Source organism: Durio zibethinus, chromosome 14 (genome assembly GCF_047325235.1).
Source record: "Durio zibethinus cultivar Kanyao isolate XHJ-2024 chromosome 14, ASM4732523v1, whole genome shotgun sequence".
Classification (NCBI taxonomy): domain Eukaryota; kingdom Viridiplantae; phylum Streptophyta; class Magnoliopsida; order Malvales; family Malvaceae; genus Durio; species Durio zibethinus.
Genome location: NC_143175.1, coordinates 3,983,330 through 4,001,738, shown reverse-complemented (window position 1 = coordinate 4,001,738; position 18,409 = coordinate 3,983,330). Strand labels below are relative to the sequence as shown.

Below are 18,409 nucleotides of genomic sequence, written 5' to 3'. Positions count from 1 at the left end.
TGGAGGCCTACCCATATTCGATTTAGAGGCTCATCTTAAGCATTATGAAGCCAGGATTGTTCACACGGGTTAAGAAACTACTGAATTCAGGATCAAAGCATAAATAAGTAAATTTGGATTATTTGGTCCTTTTCAATAAACCTGACATGCCAAATATGATAAGGATCAGAAACATTGTAGTGAACAATAATTGAAGTCAGCCCATCATAGTAAAATAGACAACGGAAATGGCCCAGATCAAGAAAAATTGTAGTAAACATTTAGCCATGAATTCTGGGATGTCAAGATGTGCCTTAATTGCATTTTAACTATGTGGATATTATATGGACATTATTTATTCAACCAAATATTAAACTGGTATGAAAATATAGCTAAAACATCATCTAGCATCAAGGGACATACATGATTGAAGGTAAACAAAATAAGAATTAAGACAAACCTTGTTCAGCTGCACTGATGTATATCAAAACAGTCAACCGTTCATACAATCAAGCAATGTTCCTTAACAACAGAAAGTACCTACACAAGTTCGATGTAGGCCATCGGCGCATTGTCCCCTCGTCTAGGTAGGGTTCTAATAATTCTTGTATATCCGCCATTTCTTTCACCATACCTATCTTGCACCTCAGCAAATAGCGCATGCACAATTTGTTTCTCATAAATAAAGCCAAGTGCCTGCCTTCTTTTGTGAAGAGAACCATCCTTAGCTAAGGTGATCATCTTGTCAACATACTTCCTCATAGCGCTTGCCCTAGCCCTGGTGGTTTTGATCCGACCATATTTAAGGAGCTGAGTGGTGAGACATCGAAGGAGTGCACGACGCTGGTCAGGAGGCCTGTTGAGTTTAGGTACTCGTCGGCCATGCCTCATAGCATAAACTTTAAAACCATTATCAATTATGGTGAAGTTGTGCTCAAAGCTGTTGAGGTCTGCCAATGTTTGTGTGACTAGTGACATAATAATTAGAGTTATAGATCATTAGTAATTCTGTTTCGCATAACTTGAAAGAAAAACTATTCCATAAAGCTACTGCCTAGTACCCACTAATAAATAAAGCAAAGTTATTAGAGAGTACAAATGTAGAACAAATGATCTCAAATAAAACTCTCAAGAAATGTAAAAATTTCAATGGACATTCAACATTCTCAATCCTCAATAGTCAATTCTTATTATCAAAATCCCAATTGTCAGAAGAAAACACTTAAAAGTCTCAAGTAATCCAATTTTTAAGTAATTCATAGCAAATTCTAACATGAACTGATTAAGAATGAACTGAAATGTAACAAAAAGTGTAACTTAATTGTTCTCTATGAAAGTAAAAAAAACCATGAATTTCATTCACCAAAACACAAAAAGATTCTAATTTTGTTATTTTAATTATTCAAAAAGCAAATTTAAGTAATTACAAGAAAAGGGTATAAAAAAGAAAGTGGGAGGAGAGACGCATTAGTATTACCAGAGGAACCGAGGGAATGGAGAGGGTTAACAGGAGAGAGACCAGTGAAAGAGCGAACAAGCTGAGGGCATTTGGAAGAACTACGACGACGATGACATGGATATCCAATGGAAGAAGCTGTTGAAGCGAGTGGCGGCAGAGCTGACTTTAAAGATGCCATGCTCCATCTACTACTTGCACAATCTGTGGTCATTGCCAGTGCCATTGCCATTTTCAATCTGGGTTTTTTTCGGCTGAGCCTGGAAAATGGTGAAATTGGAACGGATGAGGAATTGTTATAGAAGAAATTGAGTAATTGAAGAAAAACTGAGAGAAATTGGGGGGTACCTGAAAGATGGAATTGGATAGCGATTCAGCGAATGAGGTGGCTGCTTAACAGAACTTTGTAAATTCTCCATTTTACCCTTTTGGCTTCGACTAACAGAGCAAATCCAAATCATATTTAATGGGTCGTTGGGTTCTGAGTTTAGTATGAGCATGGCCCAAATGTGCAACATAATTCTTTTTTTCTTAAAAAAAAAATTTTATGACTGAAAATCTATGTTAAGTAAAAAAATTGGCATATATATATTTTTATTTTAGGTCCTTTATTTCTTTTTTATTACTTTTTCTTTTTTTAATATTGACATCAATGCAATGTGATTTTTTTGCCCAAAAAAAAAAGATTTTAAATCTTTTAAATGTTATATGTGTTCTAATATCATATTTTTTTAATATGATTTTTCATCCACAAATAATTAAATCAAGTTGTGTGATATTTTTCATATAATCGATTATTAAATATGAACTATAAATTGTTAAAATAAATTTATGAATTTGATAGAAGTGATGTTTTAGGGATATGTCATCTCTTTCTTACTTTATTTGAATATCTTATAAGATTAATCCGTAATCTTATAAATAACAATATTTTTTTATAACATAATTGTGCTAATAAAATTGTAATTTGTATATAAAAATACCGTTTTTTAACATAACGCAGAATTGGTAGCAATATGAAATGCGGTTTGATTATCACAATAAAGAAAAATAGGGCTAGATTGTGAAACAATGAAATCGGTAAGAAGAGATCACAACCATAATAGTTATGAAGTAGCGGCAGCCATGGAAATATACTCAGCTTCGGCTGAAGATCTAGAGACAGTGGATTGCTTTTTAGTCTGCCAAGAAATAGGAGCAGAACCAAGTTTTCATATTCATCCAAATCATCATAAATCCACAAGAAATAAATCAGCCATTTGACTGTATTTTCCTGGTGACATTCTGCTATTACATTTTCTATCTTACAAAACCTTCCAGAGACAAACAACTTAAAAATAAATAGTTGAAATTATCTGCTGGCCTAGATTCAAGAGATTGCCTTGGCAAGGTGCCTTGGGGACAATGGCTGATGGTTTATTTAAGGTTCACAAAGGTATTATGTCAAATTTGGATAATATATACATATACGTAACAGCCACATACTTATATTTTTGCTGCTTTTTCTGCAGACAATGAACAATATCCTTATCCAAACCTTGGAGTTAAATGAGCTTTTAATGGACACTTCATCACTGTAGTAAACTCTTGTTTCTCCGTTAAGTCTACAACTCTACATCATCTCCATCGACAGTAGTCCACTCGAACTGCCAAACCAAATTTGCTACAAAATACTCTTAAGTGAAGAATGGCCAAAGCAAGGCCAGGGCAAATCCTTCTTCCAACCCCAAATGGCATCATCTTAATCTCCCTACTTCCAGTTATGTCAAAAGCATCCCCTGCCTTTTCACCATTGCTCAAAAACCGTTCTGGCTTGAATGCCATGGGATCTTCCCACTCTGTTGAGTCCCAACCCATCTCTGCTACCATAAAATTCAATGTACCATTCTTAGGTACCAAGCAACCATTCAAAACTACATCTTCTGTAACCGCGTGTGGTAGTACAAAATGTAAAGGAGGGTGACGCCTTAAGCCCTCTAAAATCACAGCTTTGAGATATGGCATTTAATGTAGATCATCTTCTCTAACCATTTCTGCTCTCTCGGACAACCCCTTTTATTTCTCAGTATAGCTTGGCTTGAATGTTTTTATACTTGACCAAATTTGCTGGAGACATCCAATTTGGTTTAGGTTCGGATCAATTGAGCCTGGCCCAAATGTATAAGTCCAATTTTATTTTATATTTTTGTTATTTTTATTTTATATTTTATGTATATATTTTCCTTTATATCCTATGTATTTATTATTTATTTATTATTACTATTTATTAATATATATTTATTTTATTTTTCCCTTTCTTTATTTTATTTTTTTTCTTTTTTTCTTTTTCATTTTATTTTATATGTATTTTTATTTATCTCATATTTATCTGTTATTTTTATTTTTTTATTTATCTTATAATATTATTGTTGATTTATCTTATTATTATGTTTCTAATTATCTATTAATTTTTTTTTATTTTTTTATCTGATTTTTATTTTGGAAGGTTGGGATTGAATTTTGTTGAAGAATCCTACTGAGAATGGGGATTCAATCAGAGTCCAGATTGGATTCAAAGATTGAATCTCCGTCCAAAAAGGAATAGGAATTGATCAAAAACTCTTCTGATCAATCCCTATAAATAGATACAGAACACAGAAGCAGAGGACATAAAAAAACAGTGAGCAAAAAGCTACTGATTTGAGAGAAAAAAAATGTATAGAAGAGTTTTTGAAGGCTAAAAGAAGGTTGAGAAATGTTAGAATAGCTGTGGAAATCGAAAATAATTTTTTAGAGATTTTTGGCGAAAATTTTTCTAGAAATTTTTGAAAAATTTCTAGAATCTTGTGATTTTTCCTGCGAAGGTTGAATTTTTCGACGACGATTCTGGCCAACTTTGAAGTTTCCGACGAGCTGTCCAGTTTCGGACGAAGGATCCCAGAAACCGACCAACTTTTCGATGAACTTCCGATGAAAAACTCAAATTTCGGGAAGAAATTCCAGAATCCGGTGAAAAATTCTAAAATTCGGTGAAATTCAACCGGAGTTCTTCGATCGTTTAGAGAGAAGCGAGAGGAAAAAGTAGGAAGAGAGAGAGAGGGGAAAAGGTTTCTGTCGAAAAAATAGAGGGAAAAGCCTTATACACCCTCCCAAAATGACGTCGTTTTTGTCTTAAGTGACTTAGAGGATCCGCGCGTTTTATTGAGATCCGACCCGACCTGAGCGTCAACCCGCTTCCTGACCCGCGCGTGTCTTTCCCCTCCGAGCCGAGGTCTCAAGTCGCTTTTTCGAGCCATTTCTCTTCCTTGAGCCGAGCCGAGCCGCTCCAAGTTTTTTTTTTTGAATTTATTTATTTATTTATTTGTTTATTTATTTTTTTATTTATTAGATTAGGTTTATTTAATATTCTTTTTATCTTTATTTTATTTTTATTTTGTTTTACTTTTCTTTATTTTTTTAATTTTTATTTATTTTCACTTTTATTTTGTTTTATTATTCTATTTTCTTTAAATAAAAATAAAAAATATATATTTTTGGGGAAAGTTGAAAGTATCAATTTTCTTTAAAAATAAATTTTCAAAAAAATAAATTTTTGAGGAAAAGTTGAAGGTATCAATTTTCCTTTAAAATCAGAGTTTCTAAAAAAAATATATTTTTGGAGAAAAGTTGAAAGTATCAATTTTTCTTAAAAATAAAATTTCAAAAAAAAGGGTTTTTGAGAAAAAGTTGAAAGTATAAATTTTCCTTAAAAATAAATTCAAAAAAGGTTTTTGAGAAAAAGTTGAAAGTATCAATTTTTCTTGAAAATCAAAATTTTCAAAAAATATTTTTGAGAAAAAGTTGAAAAAGTTGAAAGTATCAATTTTCCTTTAAAATAAAATTTCAATAAAAGGTTTTTGAGAAAAAGTTGAAAGTATCAATTTTTCTCGAAATTAAAATTTCAAAAGAATATTTTTAGAGAAAAGTTAAAAGTATCAATTTTTTCTGCACAAAAACAATCATTCTTTTCTTTCTTTTTTTTGAAATGTTAAATAATCCGACGATGGAGCCTCTGCAAGTGAAACAGTAGTTTTCTTGTATACTCCTGAGGTGATGGGATTTTTTCAATTTTTTGCTAAAAGTATTAGAGTCAATTGAGAATAATTTTCAATAATTAATTACTTAGTAAAATTTTAAGGCTCATTGGATAACACAAATTTAAGTTGGTACCATCTTTTGATGGGCGTTATGAGGGTGCTATAACCTTCCTCACACGTAATCGAACTCTCGAACCCTGTTCTGGTTAGTAGACCTGAACTTATTCTTTTAGGGACCTTTAAACTTAGGTGTTCTCTAAAAGGACATATTCTTTAGGTGACCAATTACTCCTAGATAAAAAAGATCGATGGTGACTCTCTAAAAGTCAATGTTTAGCGATAGATCCCCGGATTTAAACGTTATGACATTTGCCATGATGCATTGCAAAGCTGTTGATGTAGTATCGGCACCTGCATTCAGAAACTCTGAGCAAAGACTAATCATTTCTTCTTCCTTCAACTTTCTATTCTCTTATGGAAGCTGTAGATCAAACAACGTATCAACATATGCTAAGACATATTCTTCTTTCTCTTGTTTTGTTTTGCTTGAGATCTCTTCCCTTATGTTTCTTATTGCTCTTGTCAGAGGGATCAAAACGTCTTCTTTCTTTCTTCTTACTTGCAATAACTCTTGCCATCTTTTGCGAGATATAATTTTTGTCACACTTGGCCAGAAGTTTAGTATATTGAATCTACCAAGATTCAACAGCAAGCCACGATGGACCTTCTCAATTCTTTTAATCCGTTCTGTTTCGAGCTTGTCACCAAAACACATTAGTACTAACAAGCAAAACACAGCACGTTGGAAATGCTTTAGTACACAAACTGGAGAACCGGATTTACACTGGGACTTGAAGCAATCTAACAGGATTATGAGCACCCAATTTCGTGCATCAGAGTAGGATTTTGTACGTGAAGGATGGAGAATTTCAGATGTTAGGTTGCGCCTCACTAGGCGCCAAATACGGCCATAGAAGGCAGAGTTGATGTGACAATATTATTGACGACATGGGGTTTGGGCCTTGGGGCGGTTAACAAAAACGGCACCATTATGGATCCAGGCCTGGTGAGGTAAGGAACGATCAGCAATGAAGGTGGCAGGGCGGAAGCCAAACCAGTGGGTGACTAAAGGGCCAAATTTAGCATGGATGGATCGGAGGCTTTGCTCAAGTTCGAAAGAAGACTTGCGGAGCCATAGGAAGTTGCGAATAATGGGAAACGTAGAAGGCCCGGAAGGGAGACTCTAGGAGGGTTTTCTGGTGGTGAAAAGAAGGTTGAAGATGGATTTTATGACAGCCGAAATGCAAATGGATATGATCAGAATGATGAAACACGTCTCCATGTTGCTGCAGCTAGGTTGTGGTTAGGTGTATTGCAGTAAAGACCTATTTAACCAGAAAAAAATAGTGGAAATGTTTAATTAATTTGGCCTCACCTTTGTGTCTGTTTTAGGCATTTTTATCAGAAAAACTTACGAAAACAACTACCAAACGTGGGTCAATTCATAATTATGAACTGCACTTGTTGATCCTTTTGCAAAAGTTCTAATTGCTTGTGACAAATTATGCCATTTCAGTTAAAGCATTTTCCTTCTTTGACAGAACAGGCTCTGGAGTACATCAAGACAATTCAAAGCAGAAGCGTGCTATAATTCGTCGCTCAATCTGGATTGTCTATAAAAAAATTGACTTTAATGAAGACGATTTTATCAAGGACTCCAAGAAATTGGAGTTTTCAATGATGCTTTGCTTTGATGTTACTTCATCCTCGACTCGAGCACTATGTTTTCTTGTAATGTCCATATTTCGGATCATATGTTTGTTTGGATGGTACAATATACAATCAAAGAAAACAAGAAATCATACTTGTTAACAAAGACTTTGATATTTCAGAGAGATTAGATTTTTTTTCCTTTTATTTTTTTTTTTGGATATTTGAATTGAATTCATTAATCCAAATGAGCAGAAAATTTTGCTACTTCAATCCAAAACCCTAAGCTCCATTTTCTTAACAAAGATATACATGGGAAGTACTGATCCTGACCAAATAATGCATAACTGAGCCCCTCAATCGACATGTGAGAGAGATGACATAGTCTAAATTAACAAAGTTCAATCTTCATATTAGACAATTCATAGTGGCATAAACAAAGATTCAGCCTTCGTATTAATTGCAGATCAATGAAAGCAACAATGAAATCTGCATGACAGGAATTCAGGACTACCATGGAAATTTCAGAACATCTTGACATATATATAAAAGCTGAATACCATATCTTTTGTGCAAAGCTTAAAGCTGTCAAAATTTTTGCCTATTATTTTGGAAGACATAACAGTCCAATTTCCTTCCTTTAACTATTATTCCTATTCCTTAGTAGATTAATTGATGAAGTCATCTAGAAAATTACCCGAAAGTTTTACACTATATACATTTATATTGCTTATATTTAAATTAAATTTGCAATTGAGCATGGTTTAGTAGTAAGTGCATGCTTATAAAAAGATTGGTTAATTAAAATCTGCTTGAAGGTTTCAATTCAATGATAAATACATGTATCTCTTACTTAAAAGAATTGGGTTTGAAGTTTAACTTCCCTTTTCAATAAAAAATATTAAAATTTAGGGTTTAGCTCTACTATATATTTTTCTCCTGATCTTGTTGGTGTGTAAAAAGAACATGTTTCAAGCACTCTATCAATCAATCCATGGCAAGTTTATAGTTTGGTCTTTGCTTAGTTTGATCTTAATTAAACTTTTACTTTGAAACAAAATCAAATTGGTGGTGGTAAGTTGTTTAAGATTCAACTCCCTATATATCAAAATGAAAACAAAGAATGTAACTGAAACGTGCACTCCAAGTTGGCATTTGCATTATGTAAGATCAAGTCAACTTATGAGCTTGCACGTAAAATGGTGAAAGTTACAAGATAAATGGACCTTTAGCCTATTGTTTGAACTTAAAACTTTTAGATTTACTAGCTTTTTAAGTACTTTTCACATAAGATATAAAAGGCTAGGATCATGACAATTTTGATTTCAATTGTTAAATAAAAAATTTTAATAAATTAGACAATTAAGCAAGTAGAAGCTCCAGTTATAAATCATCAACACAAAATATAGCAATTTAATGTGGTTTTACACTCAATTTACTTATTTTCACGAATAAAAGAAAATTTTTATTAATTATAAAAAATTACAAATAAATTATCAACAATCAAATAATCACATATAATTAATACTCATGGACATTCTCCTTTAGTTTTATAAAATATTTTTAACCCAAATAAATATTCAAACATATCCATGTAGACTATCACATTCTTCTCTAATCTACTCACAAATATAACAATCATAATATCCCTTTTAATTTTTTTTAGTCAAACAAATATTCAAACATATCTATGTAGACTATTTCATTCTCTTATAATTCATTCACAAACATAACAATTATAATATTCATTAACCTTCATAATTTTTTCTAATCTTATGAAGTATTTTCATATAAAACATTTAAATATACGCACTCATAAGAACTATCTTAATTTTCTCTAATCCTATGAGATGTTTATTCAAAAAAAATTCTTATAATTTTTTTATATCTTTTTTTTCATATTAACCTTAGAGATTTTCACTATCTATAAATCTATTAACTTACCTAACAAAAATATCTTTTCTCTTATAATTTTTTTTTTCAAGTCTTTTTCTTTGTCAAGCTATTTAGCTAATTTCAAAAAATTTGAAATCAAATCTCCTATAAAATTTAAGTTACTATTCGTGACAAAGATGTACTTTGACTTTTTAAAAATCTCTTTTCTTGCCAATTTTCTTTTAGGTCTACTGGTTATCTAACAATTCATAACTATAACAAAGAGAAGGCACAAATTGGTTATTGTATGTAACCTTGTTTCATCTTCCATGTTCGTCCCAAATTCACCAAAAGAAAAAATAGTCCAAATTCAAATAATTTCAAACATCCCATAAAAAGGCTTTGTTTTAATATGGGATTGATAATCAAAAGAATTTCCAAGTTCCCATTTTTTTACATTACTACAAATTAAAGCAGGCTTGCTAATCCAGGAAAGTTAATGCTTTACATGAGCCCTAACCTTTTAAGGATATTGATCAATGAATGGCCAATAATTCTAAACCTAATTTGACGTTTGTTGTTCATAGGTTAAGTAGTCTATTCGTAGTGGTATTATAATCTACCAAAGAGAATTATCAACATTTATGAGTTATTCCCACATAAGCAGATCAATGAAAGCAACGTTATTGACTGTACTAGTACTTGGTCCAATAGTGGAGCACACGCATGTAGGCGATAGGTACCAGTCAGAAAACCAATTTATAACATAGGTGGAGAACTCTATTTTGAACATAAAATTACAAAAATTTCAAAACTTAACTTATGCGAGATAACATCATGACTTAACAACTAACAAATTTGTGAATGTAATATGGGTCATAAACATTTTACTACTGAATAGAACATCAAGCATTTAAAAAAAAAAATCTTAACTTGGGATAAAAGAAAATTGTAAATATTATTATTCAAATTTTATATTTATTAAATATCATTTTTTAAGAGTAATTATATGAATTTTAAATGCTAAATGCATGAATGAAGCATCCTATAAATGTGTAAGGTATAAACTTAAAAAAAAAGTTGAATATAATTTTTTTTATTATTGTAGGTGAAAGACTTTGCTTTCAATTTGAATATAATTTTTTTAAGAAAGAAAACAGCTTTAAGGGGAAAAAAAAACTGTATTGTGTGTGATATGGATGGAATTTTAAGCAAAACAACTGAAAAATCTCTATGTTTTCAAAGATTTAATATAAATAATTATTACTTAAATCCATACATTGTCAAGAGTTAATTTTATTGTGTAATAATATGCCCACCATTAATACGTTTTACAACTGTTATTTTTTTATATATATTTGTGGGACTCTAATTAAAAAATTACATTTCATTCATTGTCATTGAACAAAAATTCATTGAACAACTGAGGAAAAAAACACTCAGCGAGTAGGATTTATCAGACGCAAAATTTTATTTTGCTGGTCAATTAACGAGATACAAATTTGAACGTTGAATCACAGCAAACTTCCCTGAAGAAAAAAATTAAATTGAACATATTTATGATATATACACTTGGAGTAATTTTAGCGGCCAAAGAAAAATGAAGAAAAATTCCACCAGGCAAGTAAACATAACATCAGCTTTTCCATTCTTGAATCCATGAACAGACACATCCATTTCAGGTATGTGATATTAATGAAGTTTGTTGCTACAATTCTGGAAGAAGGTACTAAGCCAGCTGAACCCTACCGGTCAGTAGTATCATTCTGGTTTAAATAGAAGCTCATCTAACTAATTAAGGTTTACAATGGCCTCTATTACAAGTATTTTTATAATTGACCTTTACTTATATGTTCTTTAATATCCTAGTAAAATATCAGTATCTTATCTTTTCCTAGGATAAATGTGTGCCTGCAATGGAGTTTTCATCGCCACTGTGAACTCCTGCTTCTCCTCCAAGCTCACCTCATCTCCATCCATAGCCTTCCATTCAAAGTTCCAAACCAGATTTGCCACAAAATACTCTAGATGAAGCATGGCCAAGCCGAGTCCAGGACAAATCCTCCTTCCTACCCCAAATGGCATCATCTTGATTTCCCTACTTCCTGTTATATCAAACACTTCCCCACTCTTATTGTCATTGCTAAGGAATCTCTCAGGCTTAAATGCCATTGGATCCTCCCATACTTCTGGATCCCACCCCATATCTGCTACCAGGAAATTAATGATAGCGTTCTTGGGGACCAAAAATCCTCCCAGGACTGTATCTTCTCTCACAGTATGAGGCAGAACAAAGTGGCCTGGTGGATGTCTTCTTAGCCCTTCCAAGATCACTGCCTTCAAATAAGGTATCTTCTGCAAATCATCTTCCTTGACCTCTTCCTCTCCATCTCCCATAACCCCTTTAATCTCCATGAACAGCTTCTCTTGAACATGTGGATATTTCACCATATTTGCCATAATCCACTGCAAAGCAGTGGAGGTAGTATCTGTTCCAGCATTGAGAAACTCAGAGCTCAAGCTAACAATTTCCTTCTCTGTAAGTTTCCTCTTTTCCTCTGGGAGTTGAAGATCAAGCAAGGTATCAACATACGCCAAAACATACTCGACATCAGCTTCCTCGTTACTCTTGCTCAACCTCTCCTCTTTCACTTTCTTCCGTGCTCTTATCAAACGAACCAACACGTTCTCTTGGTCCTCAATGACCTGGAAGAACTCCTTCCAACGTTTGTGAAGTAAAACCCTTGTCAAGTTAGGCCAGAAATTGAGCATATTGAATTTCCCAGCAATGCCCAACAACAAACGGCGCTGAACATTCTCAATCTCTTTAATTTGTTCTTGACTAAGCTTGTCACCAAAACACATCAGCACTAATAAACAGAACATAGCATATCGAAAATGATCCACGACACGAACCGGCTCACCTGTGTTTGAGTTTGACATTAACGACTCTAACAGAATTTGATGAACCCATTTGCGTGCATGAGAGTAGGATTTTAAACGCGTAGGATGGAGGATTTCAGCTGTGAGGTTACGCCTCAAAAGTCTCCAAGTAGGACCATAGGAAGCAGAGTTGATATCATGTTGGTTGCAGCTTACAATCTTGCCTATGACTGGGGCTTCAGGGCGGTCAGCAAATAAAGCACCGTTTTCAATTAATGCCTCGTGGGTGAGGGAACGATCGGAGATGAAAATGGCAGGGCGAGAAAGAATGTTGAGAGTGACCATTGGACCAAGCTTTTTGTGGAGGTTCCTGATGATTGGTTCCCGCTCGGCAAAGGTTCTCCTGAGCCATATGATGCTGCTGATAACGGGAATTTTAGCAGGGCCTGGAGGGAGAGTATGGGAAGGTTTCTTGGAAGGGAATGAGAAAAAGTCGAAGAGAGCTCTAAGGAGAAGAGAAATGGCGACGGTGATGAGGATGATGAACCAGGCTTCCATGTTTGCCTTCGCCTTTGGGTCGAGAGGGGAGAGTGAGAAGAGTTGTGTGGTTGATAAAAAGGGGCAGGAGGCATTGAATTTTGATAGTAAAAGCTTGAATTTATATAAAGAGGACAATTGAGATACGAAATCTATAATCCTCTGCTTTTAATTTGATGACGATGATTAATGCATTAGATAACATTTTTGTGGTAGAGGAGTTTCTTCATAGATTCTCTAGATATTTTGTCAGCTTTAACAAAAATAGAAATAGAGTTAGCATTCAATGCTCTTTCATTTTGTGTTACTAATTGTTTCTCAAAATAATTCGCCTTCGATATTATTTTAAAAATTTTATATTTCATACATTATTTGTATATAAATATTATAAATTATCAGTAAATATATTTTATAAAAAATTAGTTTTCAACTTATTTTTAAAATTAAATGTATTTATTTTTTAAAACTTTAAAATTAATTTTTATAAGATATTATTACATAATTTGTTGACAATATATTATATAATACATCAAAGATAAATTTATTTTAAATGCTTTCAATGAATTCATTTTGCAATCTATTATATATTTATTTTTAAAAATAAATAATAATATTCTAAATATCTTTCAAAAAAATTACCTATCCAAATAAAAAGTTAATATTTCATACATGATTAGTGTATTTTTTTAATTTCATAAATAAAATTAACATATTAACATGTGTTTTATTTTTTAAATATACTCTAAAAAAATGTGAACACTTATTAACCTAACTCGTGAAATTTAAAAATTTAGGTGAGATTTATCTTAAATAAATAATTAATTATAAACATTTTAAATGAATCGGGTTTGAGATATAAACAGGCGACTTTAGGCCTATGTAAAACAAATGGAAGGCCCAGCCCTGCGTGCAAAATCATTATTGGGATACAGAAAATGATACTGTTACCCATGTATAAATACTAAAACGCAAGAGGCAAGAAGCAGTCAGGAAAACAAAATTCGAAATTTGAATTTAGACAGAAGCTTTGGAGACAAGAGGAATCAAGAATGGCAACAACATCGAAGAACATGAAGGGTTTCTACAGGCAGAAGAAGAACAAAGCTGCGGGAGGCATCACCAAATCAAAATCCTCAAAGTCAACCAAAAACCCATCTCTCAAACACGCCGCTACTTTCGGTTCTGATATTACCCAATCCCCTGCCCTTATTTCTCATGGCGGTTCTCTCGATCTCAGAGGTCACTCTCTCTTCCCTTTTTCTTTCAAAATGGTTGTTTGTGAAAATTGAATATTATTCCTTTTTTTTTCTTTGAAACAGATGATTTGGATGAGCAAGAGCAAGTTTTAAGGCTATTTGATATGAACATGGCATATGGACCGTGCCTTGGGATAACGCGGCTGGCTCGTTGGGAAAGAGCTCAAAGGTTGGGGCTAAGCCCTCCTAAAGAAATTGAAAATCTTTTGAAAGGTGGGAAAGTGAATCTAGAATGTTTATTTGATGGTCGTGTTTAGTTCATTAGTAGCTAGACCATGTTTAGGTCAAATCAATGTACAGCTTCTTGCTGCGCTTGTTGAATGTTGGGTGTTTTTGAATGTTGTCATGGACCTGGAAAGTTTGTTGGTCTTTAGTGCAGATGTTTCTGATTGTGTCGGAATTTTATTAAATTTGCTCTGCCAAGTTACCTCTTGTGGTGGGAGTTATTTGGCTGTTAACATTCTAAGCTGTGATGGTAAGTTTCCTTGGTGTAATGAATTCGATCTTGGATAATTACTTGGGGATTTTCTAGGTAATGTGGCTGGTATTTTATTGGATTTAGCAGTATCAAATATAGAAATATTTGTGGTTTCCAGTACAGCTTGTGAAAATTGAGGTAGTCTCTAGTGTAAAAAGAGAAGAGTAAAAGCCTATTCAATTTCGAAATTGGAATTTGAAACTACTGCATGCATGAGCTTCTTTGGGGGAAAACTAAACTCTAGCATCTAATTGCTTGCATATATGTGATTGAAATCCCAACTCAAATCCTAATTAAAGGATACAACAAAAGGTTGAAGAGAAGATGCAGCACGTTAAGGCAACAGCTACCATTTGGTTTGGAAAGGAAAACTTTTGCTTGCCAAGGCAACTTGGGTTGGCAAAATGATCGGCCTTCATTTCTTGTTTATGCGCTAAAGGAAATTATTAACCTTTTTACTATGAGGGAAATTCTAGAACACGTATGCTAGATGTTTGAATTCTTTTTTTTTTTAATTTTGGTTTCAAAGGAGGGCAATGCCCTATTACATGGAAAGGGGGGAGGGGAAGGCTTGGTTTAAATCCAAACTCTAATGGTTTTCTTAAGGCTTCTTTGCCACTAGGCCAAAAAGCGAAAGACAGACGTTTGAATTCTTTGAGTTAGTGAAAGGTTAATTAATACTTGACCAATTCATAAGGACATCAAACAAGTTATGACAGGATTCTGCACAAAGAATTGAGACTGCAAAATGGCCAGTTTTATTACTGATGCATTTAATTTGCAACAGAAACACAAGAATTTCAGCTACATTCCATGTGATACAGGAAAAAGGAAACCATGATCTCGCATACATAACTTGCAATATAAAATGTATAAGTGTTAAAAGCTCTAATACCCTCAAAACTCATTGATCCAAAACCTGCAAGCCCAAAACAACACCTCGCTGCTTGCATACATTGCAAAAGAAGAAAAGGAAAAGTTGAAACAATCCTCTTGCAAGCTCCTAAAACTGCTCCCAAAGCAATCATATTTCGAAATGAAAGAAGGCTAAAATTGCTCCTACCAATTATGCAATTCATGCCATTCTTGCAAGCACCAACATTTTTATTCTGTCCTGGTTTTAGATTTCACATCATTAGGTATCCATGATGACCAAAATAGTGGCAGAAGGGTACAAACTGCCTGAATTAGAAGGCCGAGAGGAAATCCAGAAAAATCATTTCCTGTAACCCCGACATAAGATGCCAACGCAACACCAAGGTATCCACTCACTATGAATGCAAGGGCTACAGCTGACATGACAAATGCCATTAGAGACCCTTCACATCCTGGAGGGCAGAGTTGAGCCATCAGAATACTAAATGGCAGAATCTTGAAGAAGAATAGAACCTCTAAAACACCAGAGAAAACTACAACATAGACAGAGTCTGGCACTCCTAAATGTTGATAAATCCCTTTCGCAAACAATACATCTGAAATCATGAATACAGCCATTGTTACCTGAATGGCTGCAATCAGTTTCCTTGGTTGGACTGACTTTAAACTACGATTGTAGATGACACCCCATAACAACATTGCTGCCTGCCCAAACACCTTAGAAATTCCCAATACAGAGGCGTCAATCTTCAAATACTGTGTTTGGTAAAAGAACATTGTTCCTGTGAGCACTGGAATTATGGCATATGATGTAGCAAACCAGGTTATTGAGTAAGCTATTTCAGGTTTTCGCAATGCAGCTAAGAGCTCTGAAAGCTGTTTCCTAATCCCAACATTTGATGGACTTTTTGGAAGGTTAAGAGAGCGTTCAGGAACTGAGATAGTTATAAGAAACTGGAGCACAAGGAGAAGTCCAAAAAAAAGGAACATTGATTGGGGCCAAAATCTGTCAATGGCAATGCCACCTAACAGGTTTCCAAGGACTCCACCAACAGAGGAAACCATCCAAACAAATGACTGGAGCTCACCTGAGGAAGCTGATTGAGACTTTTTGGATTTTCCCATTTCAGCAACAATGGCATCATTAGCAACCTCTGCTATTGAAGCACCGAGGTTACTGAGGAGAAGATATAGGCTCATTGTGAAGATCGAAATGTTTGATTGTGAAAATATTGTTATTACTAGCCACGAAACTGCTTGTAAGAAAGCTGCAACAATGAAGGAGCGAAAACTATTATGGGAAGAAAATAGAAATTCAATTGAAGAAATAAAATAAAATAATACAGCAATGCTAAGCAAAATAGGACACGACCTCTGATTCATAATCCATTTCTACTGGTATTTTAACCTTGTTTTTAACAAAGAAAACAGTGGCTCAAAACAGCTGCAGCCAGAATGACATAACAGAATAAAGAGGAAACTCTCACCTTTGCTTCCTTTCAGCAACCTTCAATTAAAGTTTATTATTTTCAAGAAAGGCCAAATAGATATCATCTAATCATGACAGACTGAATAATATGGAAGCCATATTCTGTCTAAATAAGAGAACATATTCCCACATAACTAAGGTTAATTAACAAATTTGACATTCTCTAATTTTGGGTTCCAATTCTACCAGCTAATCAAATCTAAGAATTCATATTCAGTTCACTGTAAAGAAAGTGTGTAAAGAGATTTGCCCACACCCAGGTAAACGTACTTCAATACAAAGCCTGAAATCAGTGATCTTCTTATATTTCATGACCCAGATAAAGCAGAAGGCTTCACTGTTATTTCACTTGGGAAAGAAAAGTGAGAAAAGGAAGAGCAATGGAGAGGGAGACAGCGAGAAGAAAAGAACAGAATGAAATCCATGACTATCTGGTTTGAACTTTGAAACCCAATATATAGCATGTACACATTCATCACTTTCCTTCTCTTGACATTCCAGCCCGGTTAACCGGTGGCCAAGGACAGTTGCATTTGAGATTCGCGATTACATCTTGCCTTCGCCATTTTCAATCGTTTTTATGTATGAGGATCATTATCGCCATACAAACATATTTATTTAGTCTTAACTTTCAAATCAGGACCACAACGTTTGCTTCATTTAAAATTATTCTATTCCTCATTGCTAATATTAAAAAAAAAAAAGAACAAAAAAGTTAAAAACTTTTACCACCGATGGCGATATAAGGAACACGGTGCTGGCCAGAGATATAGACGGCATCGGAAACGATACCATAGATCGGCTTCCCAACCATGGGGAGATTAGCAGAATTCTGAAGAATTTGAAGAGTTGAAGGATCCACTTTAACACTATCTTTCAGAAAAAAGTTAACAGCCATCCATGGAAAACACCTGAATCCTTGGACCCAATACCCGACTCCGAGAATGCTCCGGATCCGGTTCGCCTTCCCTTTCTTCGGTCGCCTTCCGTTTCCACCATCTTTTGCAGACACCATACTAATAATAATAATAATATAACAACAATAATAATATTAATAATATAACAAAAAGAGTTTATTTGTTTGTGATTTTTTTTTTCTTAGGCTCTGGTTTTGTTTTTGAAAGGGTTGCTAGGAGGCAGAAATGGCACCGGCGGAGAAGGAGACGGAGACGGTGGTGGTTCCGGTGGTTAAATTGCTTTTTTGTACCGTGTTGAATGTGGATGGAGGTTTTTGTGATTGAATGCAGTGAACATTGGTTTGTGGTTTTTTTTTTTTTTTGGGTAAGAACAGGCCTCCTCAAATAATGTCCTTTCCTTTGGATTGGAAGTTTGGACTGATTGACTTTTTCAATCTACGATCAACCTTCTAAATTAACCACAAAAAATCATTTTCAATCCCCCAAAAAAAGTTGTTACACCTATTTGAACACTTTTTTAAGTAAGAAATTATATATATTAGTGGGCTGCCCTTCGTCGGGCGTATAAAATTTTTATATTTTTAATTTATTTTTTATGTAAACCACGAAATTTTAATATTATATTTATCTTTTTATTTTTAGATTAAAATAGGTTTTTCGTTGACACGTGATAATGCATAAATTCAATTCTACATTTCAATTATCTAAAATTTTATATTTCCAGCAAATTTAAATAAAAAAATTAAAATAATTTATCATCTAAAACATCATTTATGAAATAAATATATTCTAACAAGTGAAGCTAAAAAAATCTCTAAAAAATTACAAAATATTAATTATCAATTTTAAGACTTTTCATTGATAGCAAAAATATCATAAATAGTTTTATAAAAGCACC

General features: G+C 33.6%; 3 protein-coding genes and 3 pseudogenes across 4 annotated transcripts; 1 reads left to right on the top strand and 5 right to left on the bottom strand.

Annotated features, from left to right (window-relative positions):
• Positions 1–289: 289 nt before the first annotated feature.
• On the bottom strand, positions 290–1,888 carry LOC111294371 (large ribosomal subunit protein bL17c-like). Its single transcript, XM_022887652.2, has 3 exons — positions 1,784–1,888; positions 1,457–1,695; positions 290–947 (listed from the first exon to the last, which is right to left on the bottom strand). Exons 1-3 carry the CDS (start codon positions 1,852–1,854, stop codon positions 520–522), a joined length of 738 nt encoding a protein of 245 aa, XP_022743387.2. The 5' UTR covers positions 1,855–1,888; the 3' UTR covers positions 290–519.
• A 749-nt stretch (positions 1,889–2,637) lies between these two features.
• LOC149514968 (cytochrome P450 89A2 pseudogene) lies at positions 2,638–3,454 on the bottom strand (annotated as a pseudogene).
• A 2,355-nt stretch (positions 3,455–5,809) lies between these two features.
• On the bottom strand, positions 5,810–7,332 carry LOC111294991 (cytochrome P450 89A2 pseudogene; annotated as a pseudogene).
• A 3,368-nt stretch (positions 7,333–10,700) lies between these two features.
• Positions 10,701–12,596, bottom strand: LOC111294149 (cytochrome P450 89A2 pseudogene; annotated as a pseudogene). Its single transcript, XR_016327400.1, has one exon. The product of XR_016327400.1 is annotated as a cytochrome P450 89A2 pseudogene (transcript).
• An 869-nt stretch (positions 12,597–13,465) lies between these two features.
• POLD4 (polymerase delta 4) lies at positions 13,466–14,287 on the top strand. The gene is made up of 2 exons (XM_022888454.2): positions 13,466–13,734; positions 13,815–14,287. The coding sequence occupies exons 1-2, from the start codon at positions 13,545–13,547 to the stop codon at positions 14,006–14,008; spliced, it is 384 nt and encodes a 127-aa protein (XP_022744189.2). The 5' UTR covers positions 13,466–13,544; the 3' UTR covers positions 14,009–14,287.
• Positions 14,288–14,964: 677 nt separating this feature from the next.
• Positions 14,965–18,112, bottom strand: LOC111295088 (putative folate-biopterin transporter 7). Its single transcript, XM_022888453.2, has 2 exons — positions 17,324–18,112; positions 14,965–16,373 (listed from the first exon to the last, which is right to left on the bottom strand). Exons 1-2 carry the CDS (start codon positions 17,607–17,609, stop codon positions 15,334–15,336), a joined length of 1,326 nt encoding a protein of 441 aa, XP_022744188.1. The 5' UTR covers positions 17,610–18,112; the 3' UTR covers positions 14,965–15,333.
• Positions 18,113–18,409: the final 297 nt, after the last annotated feature.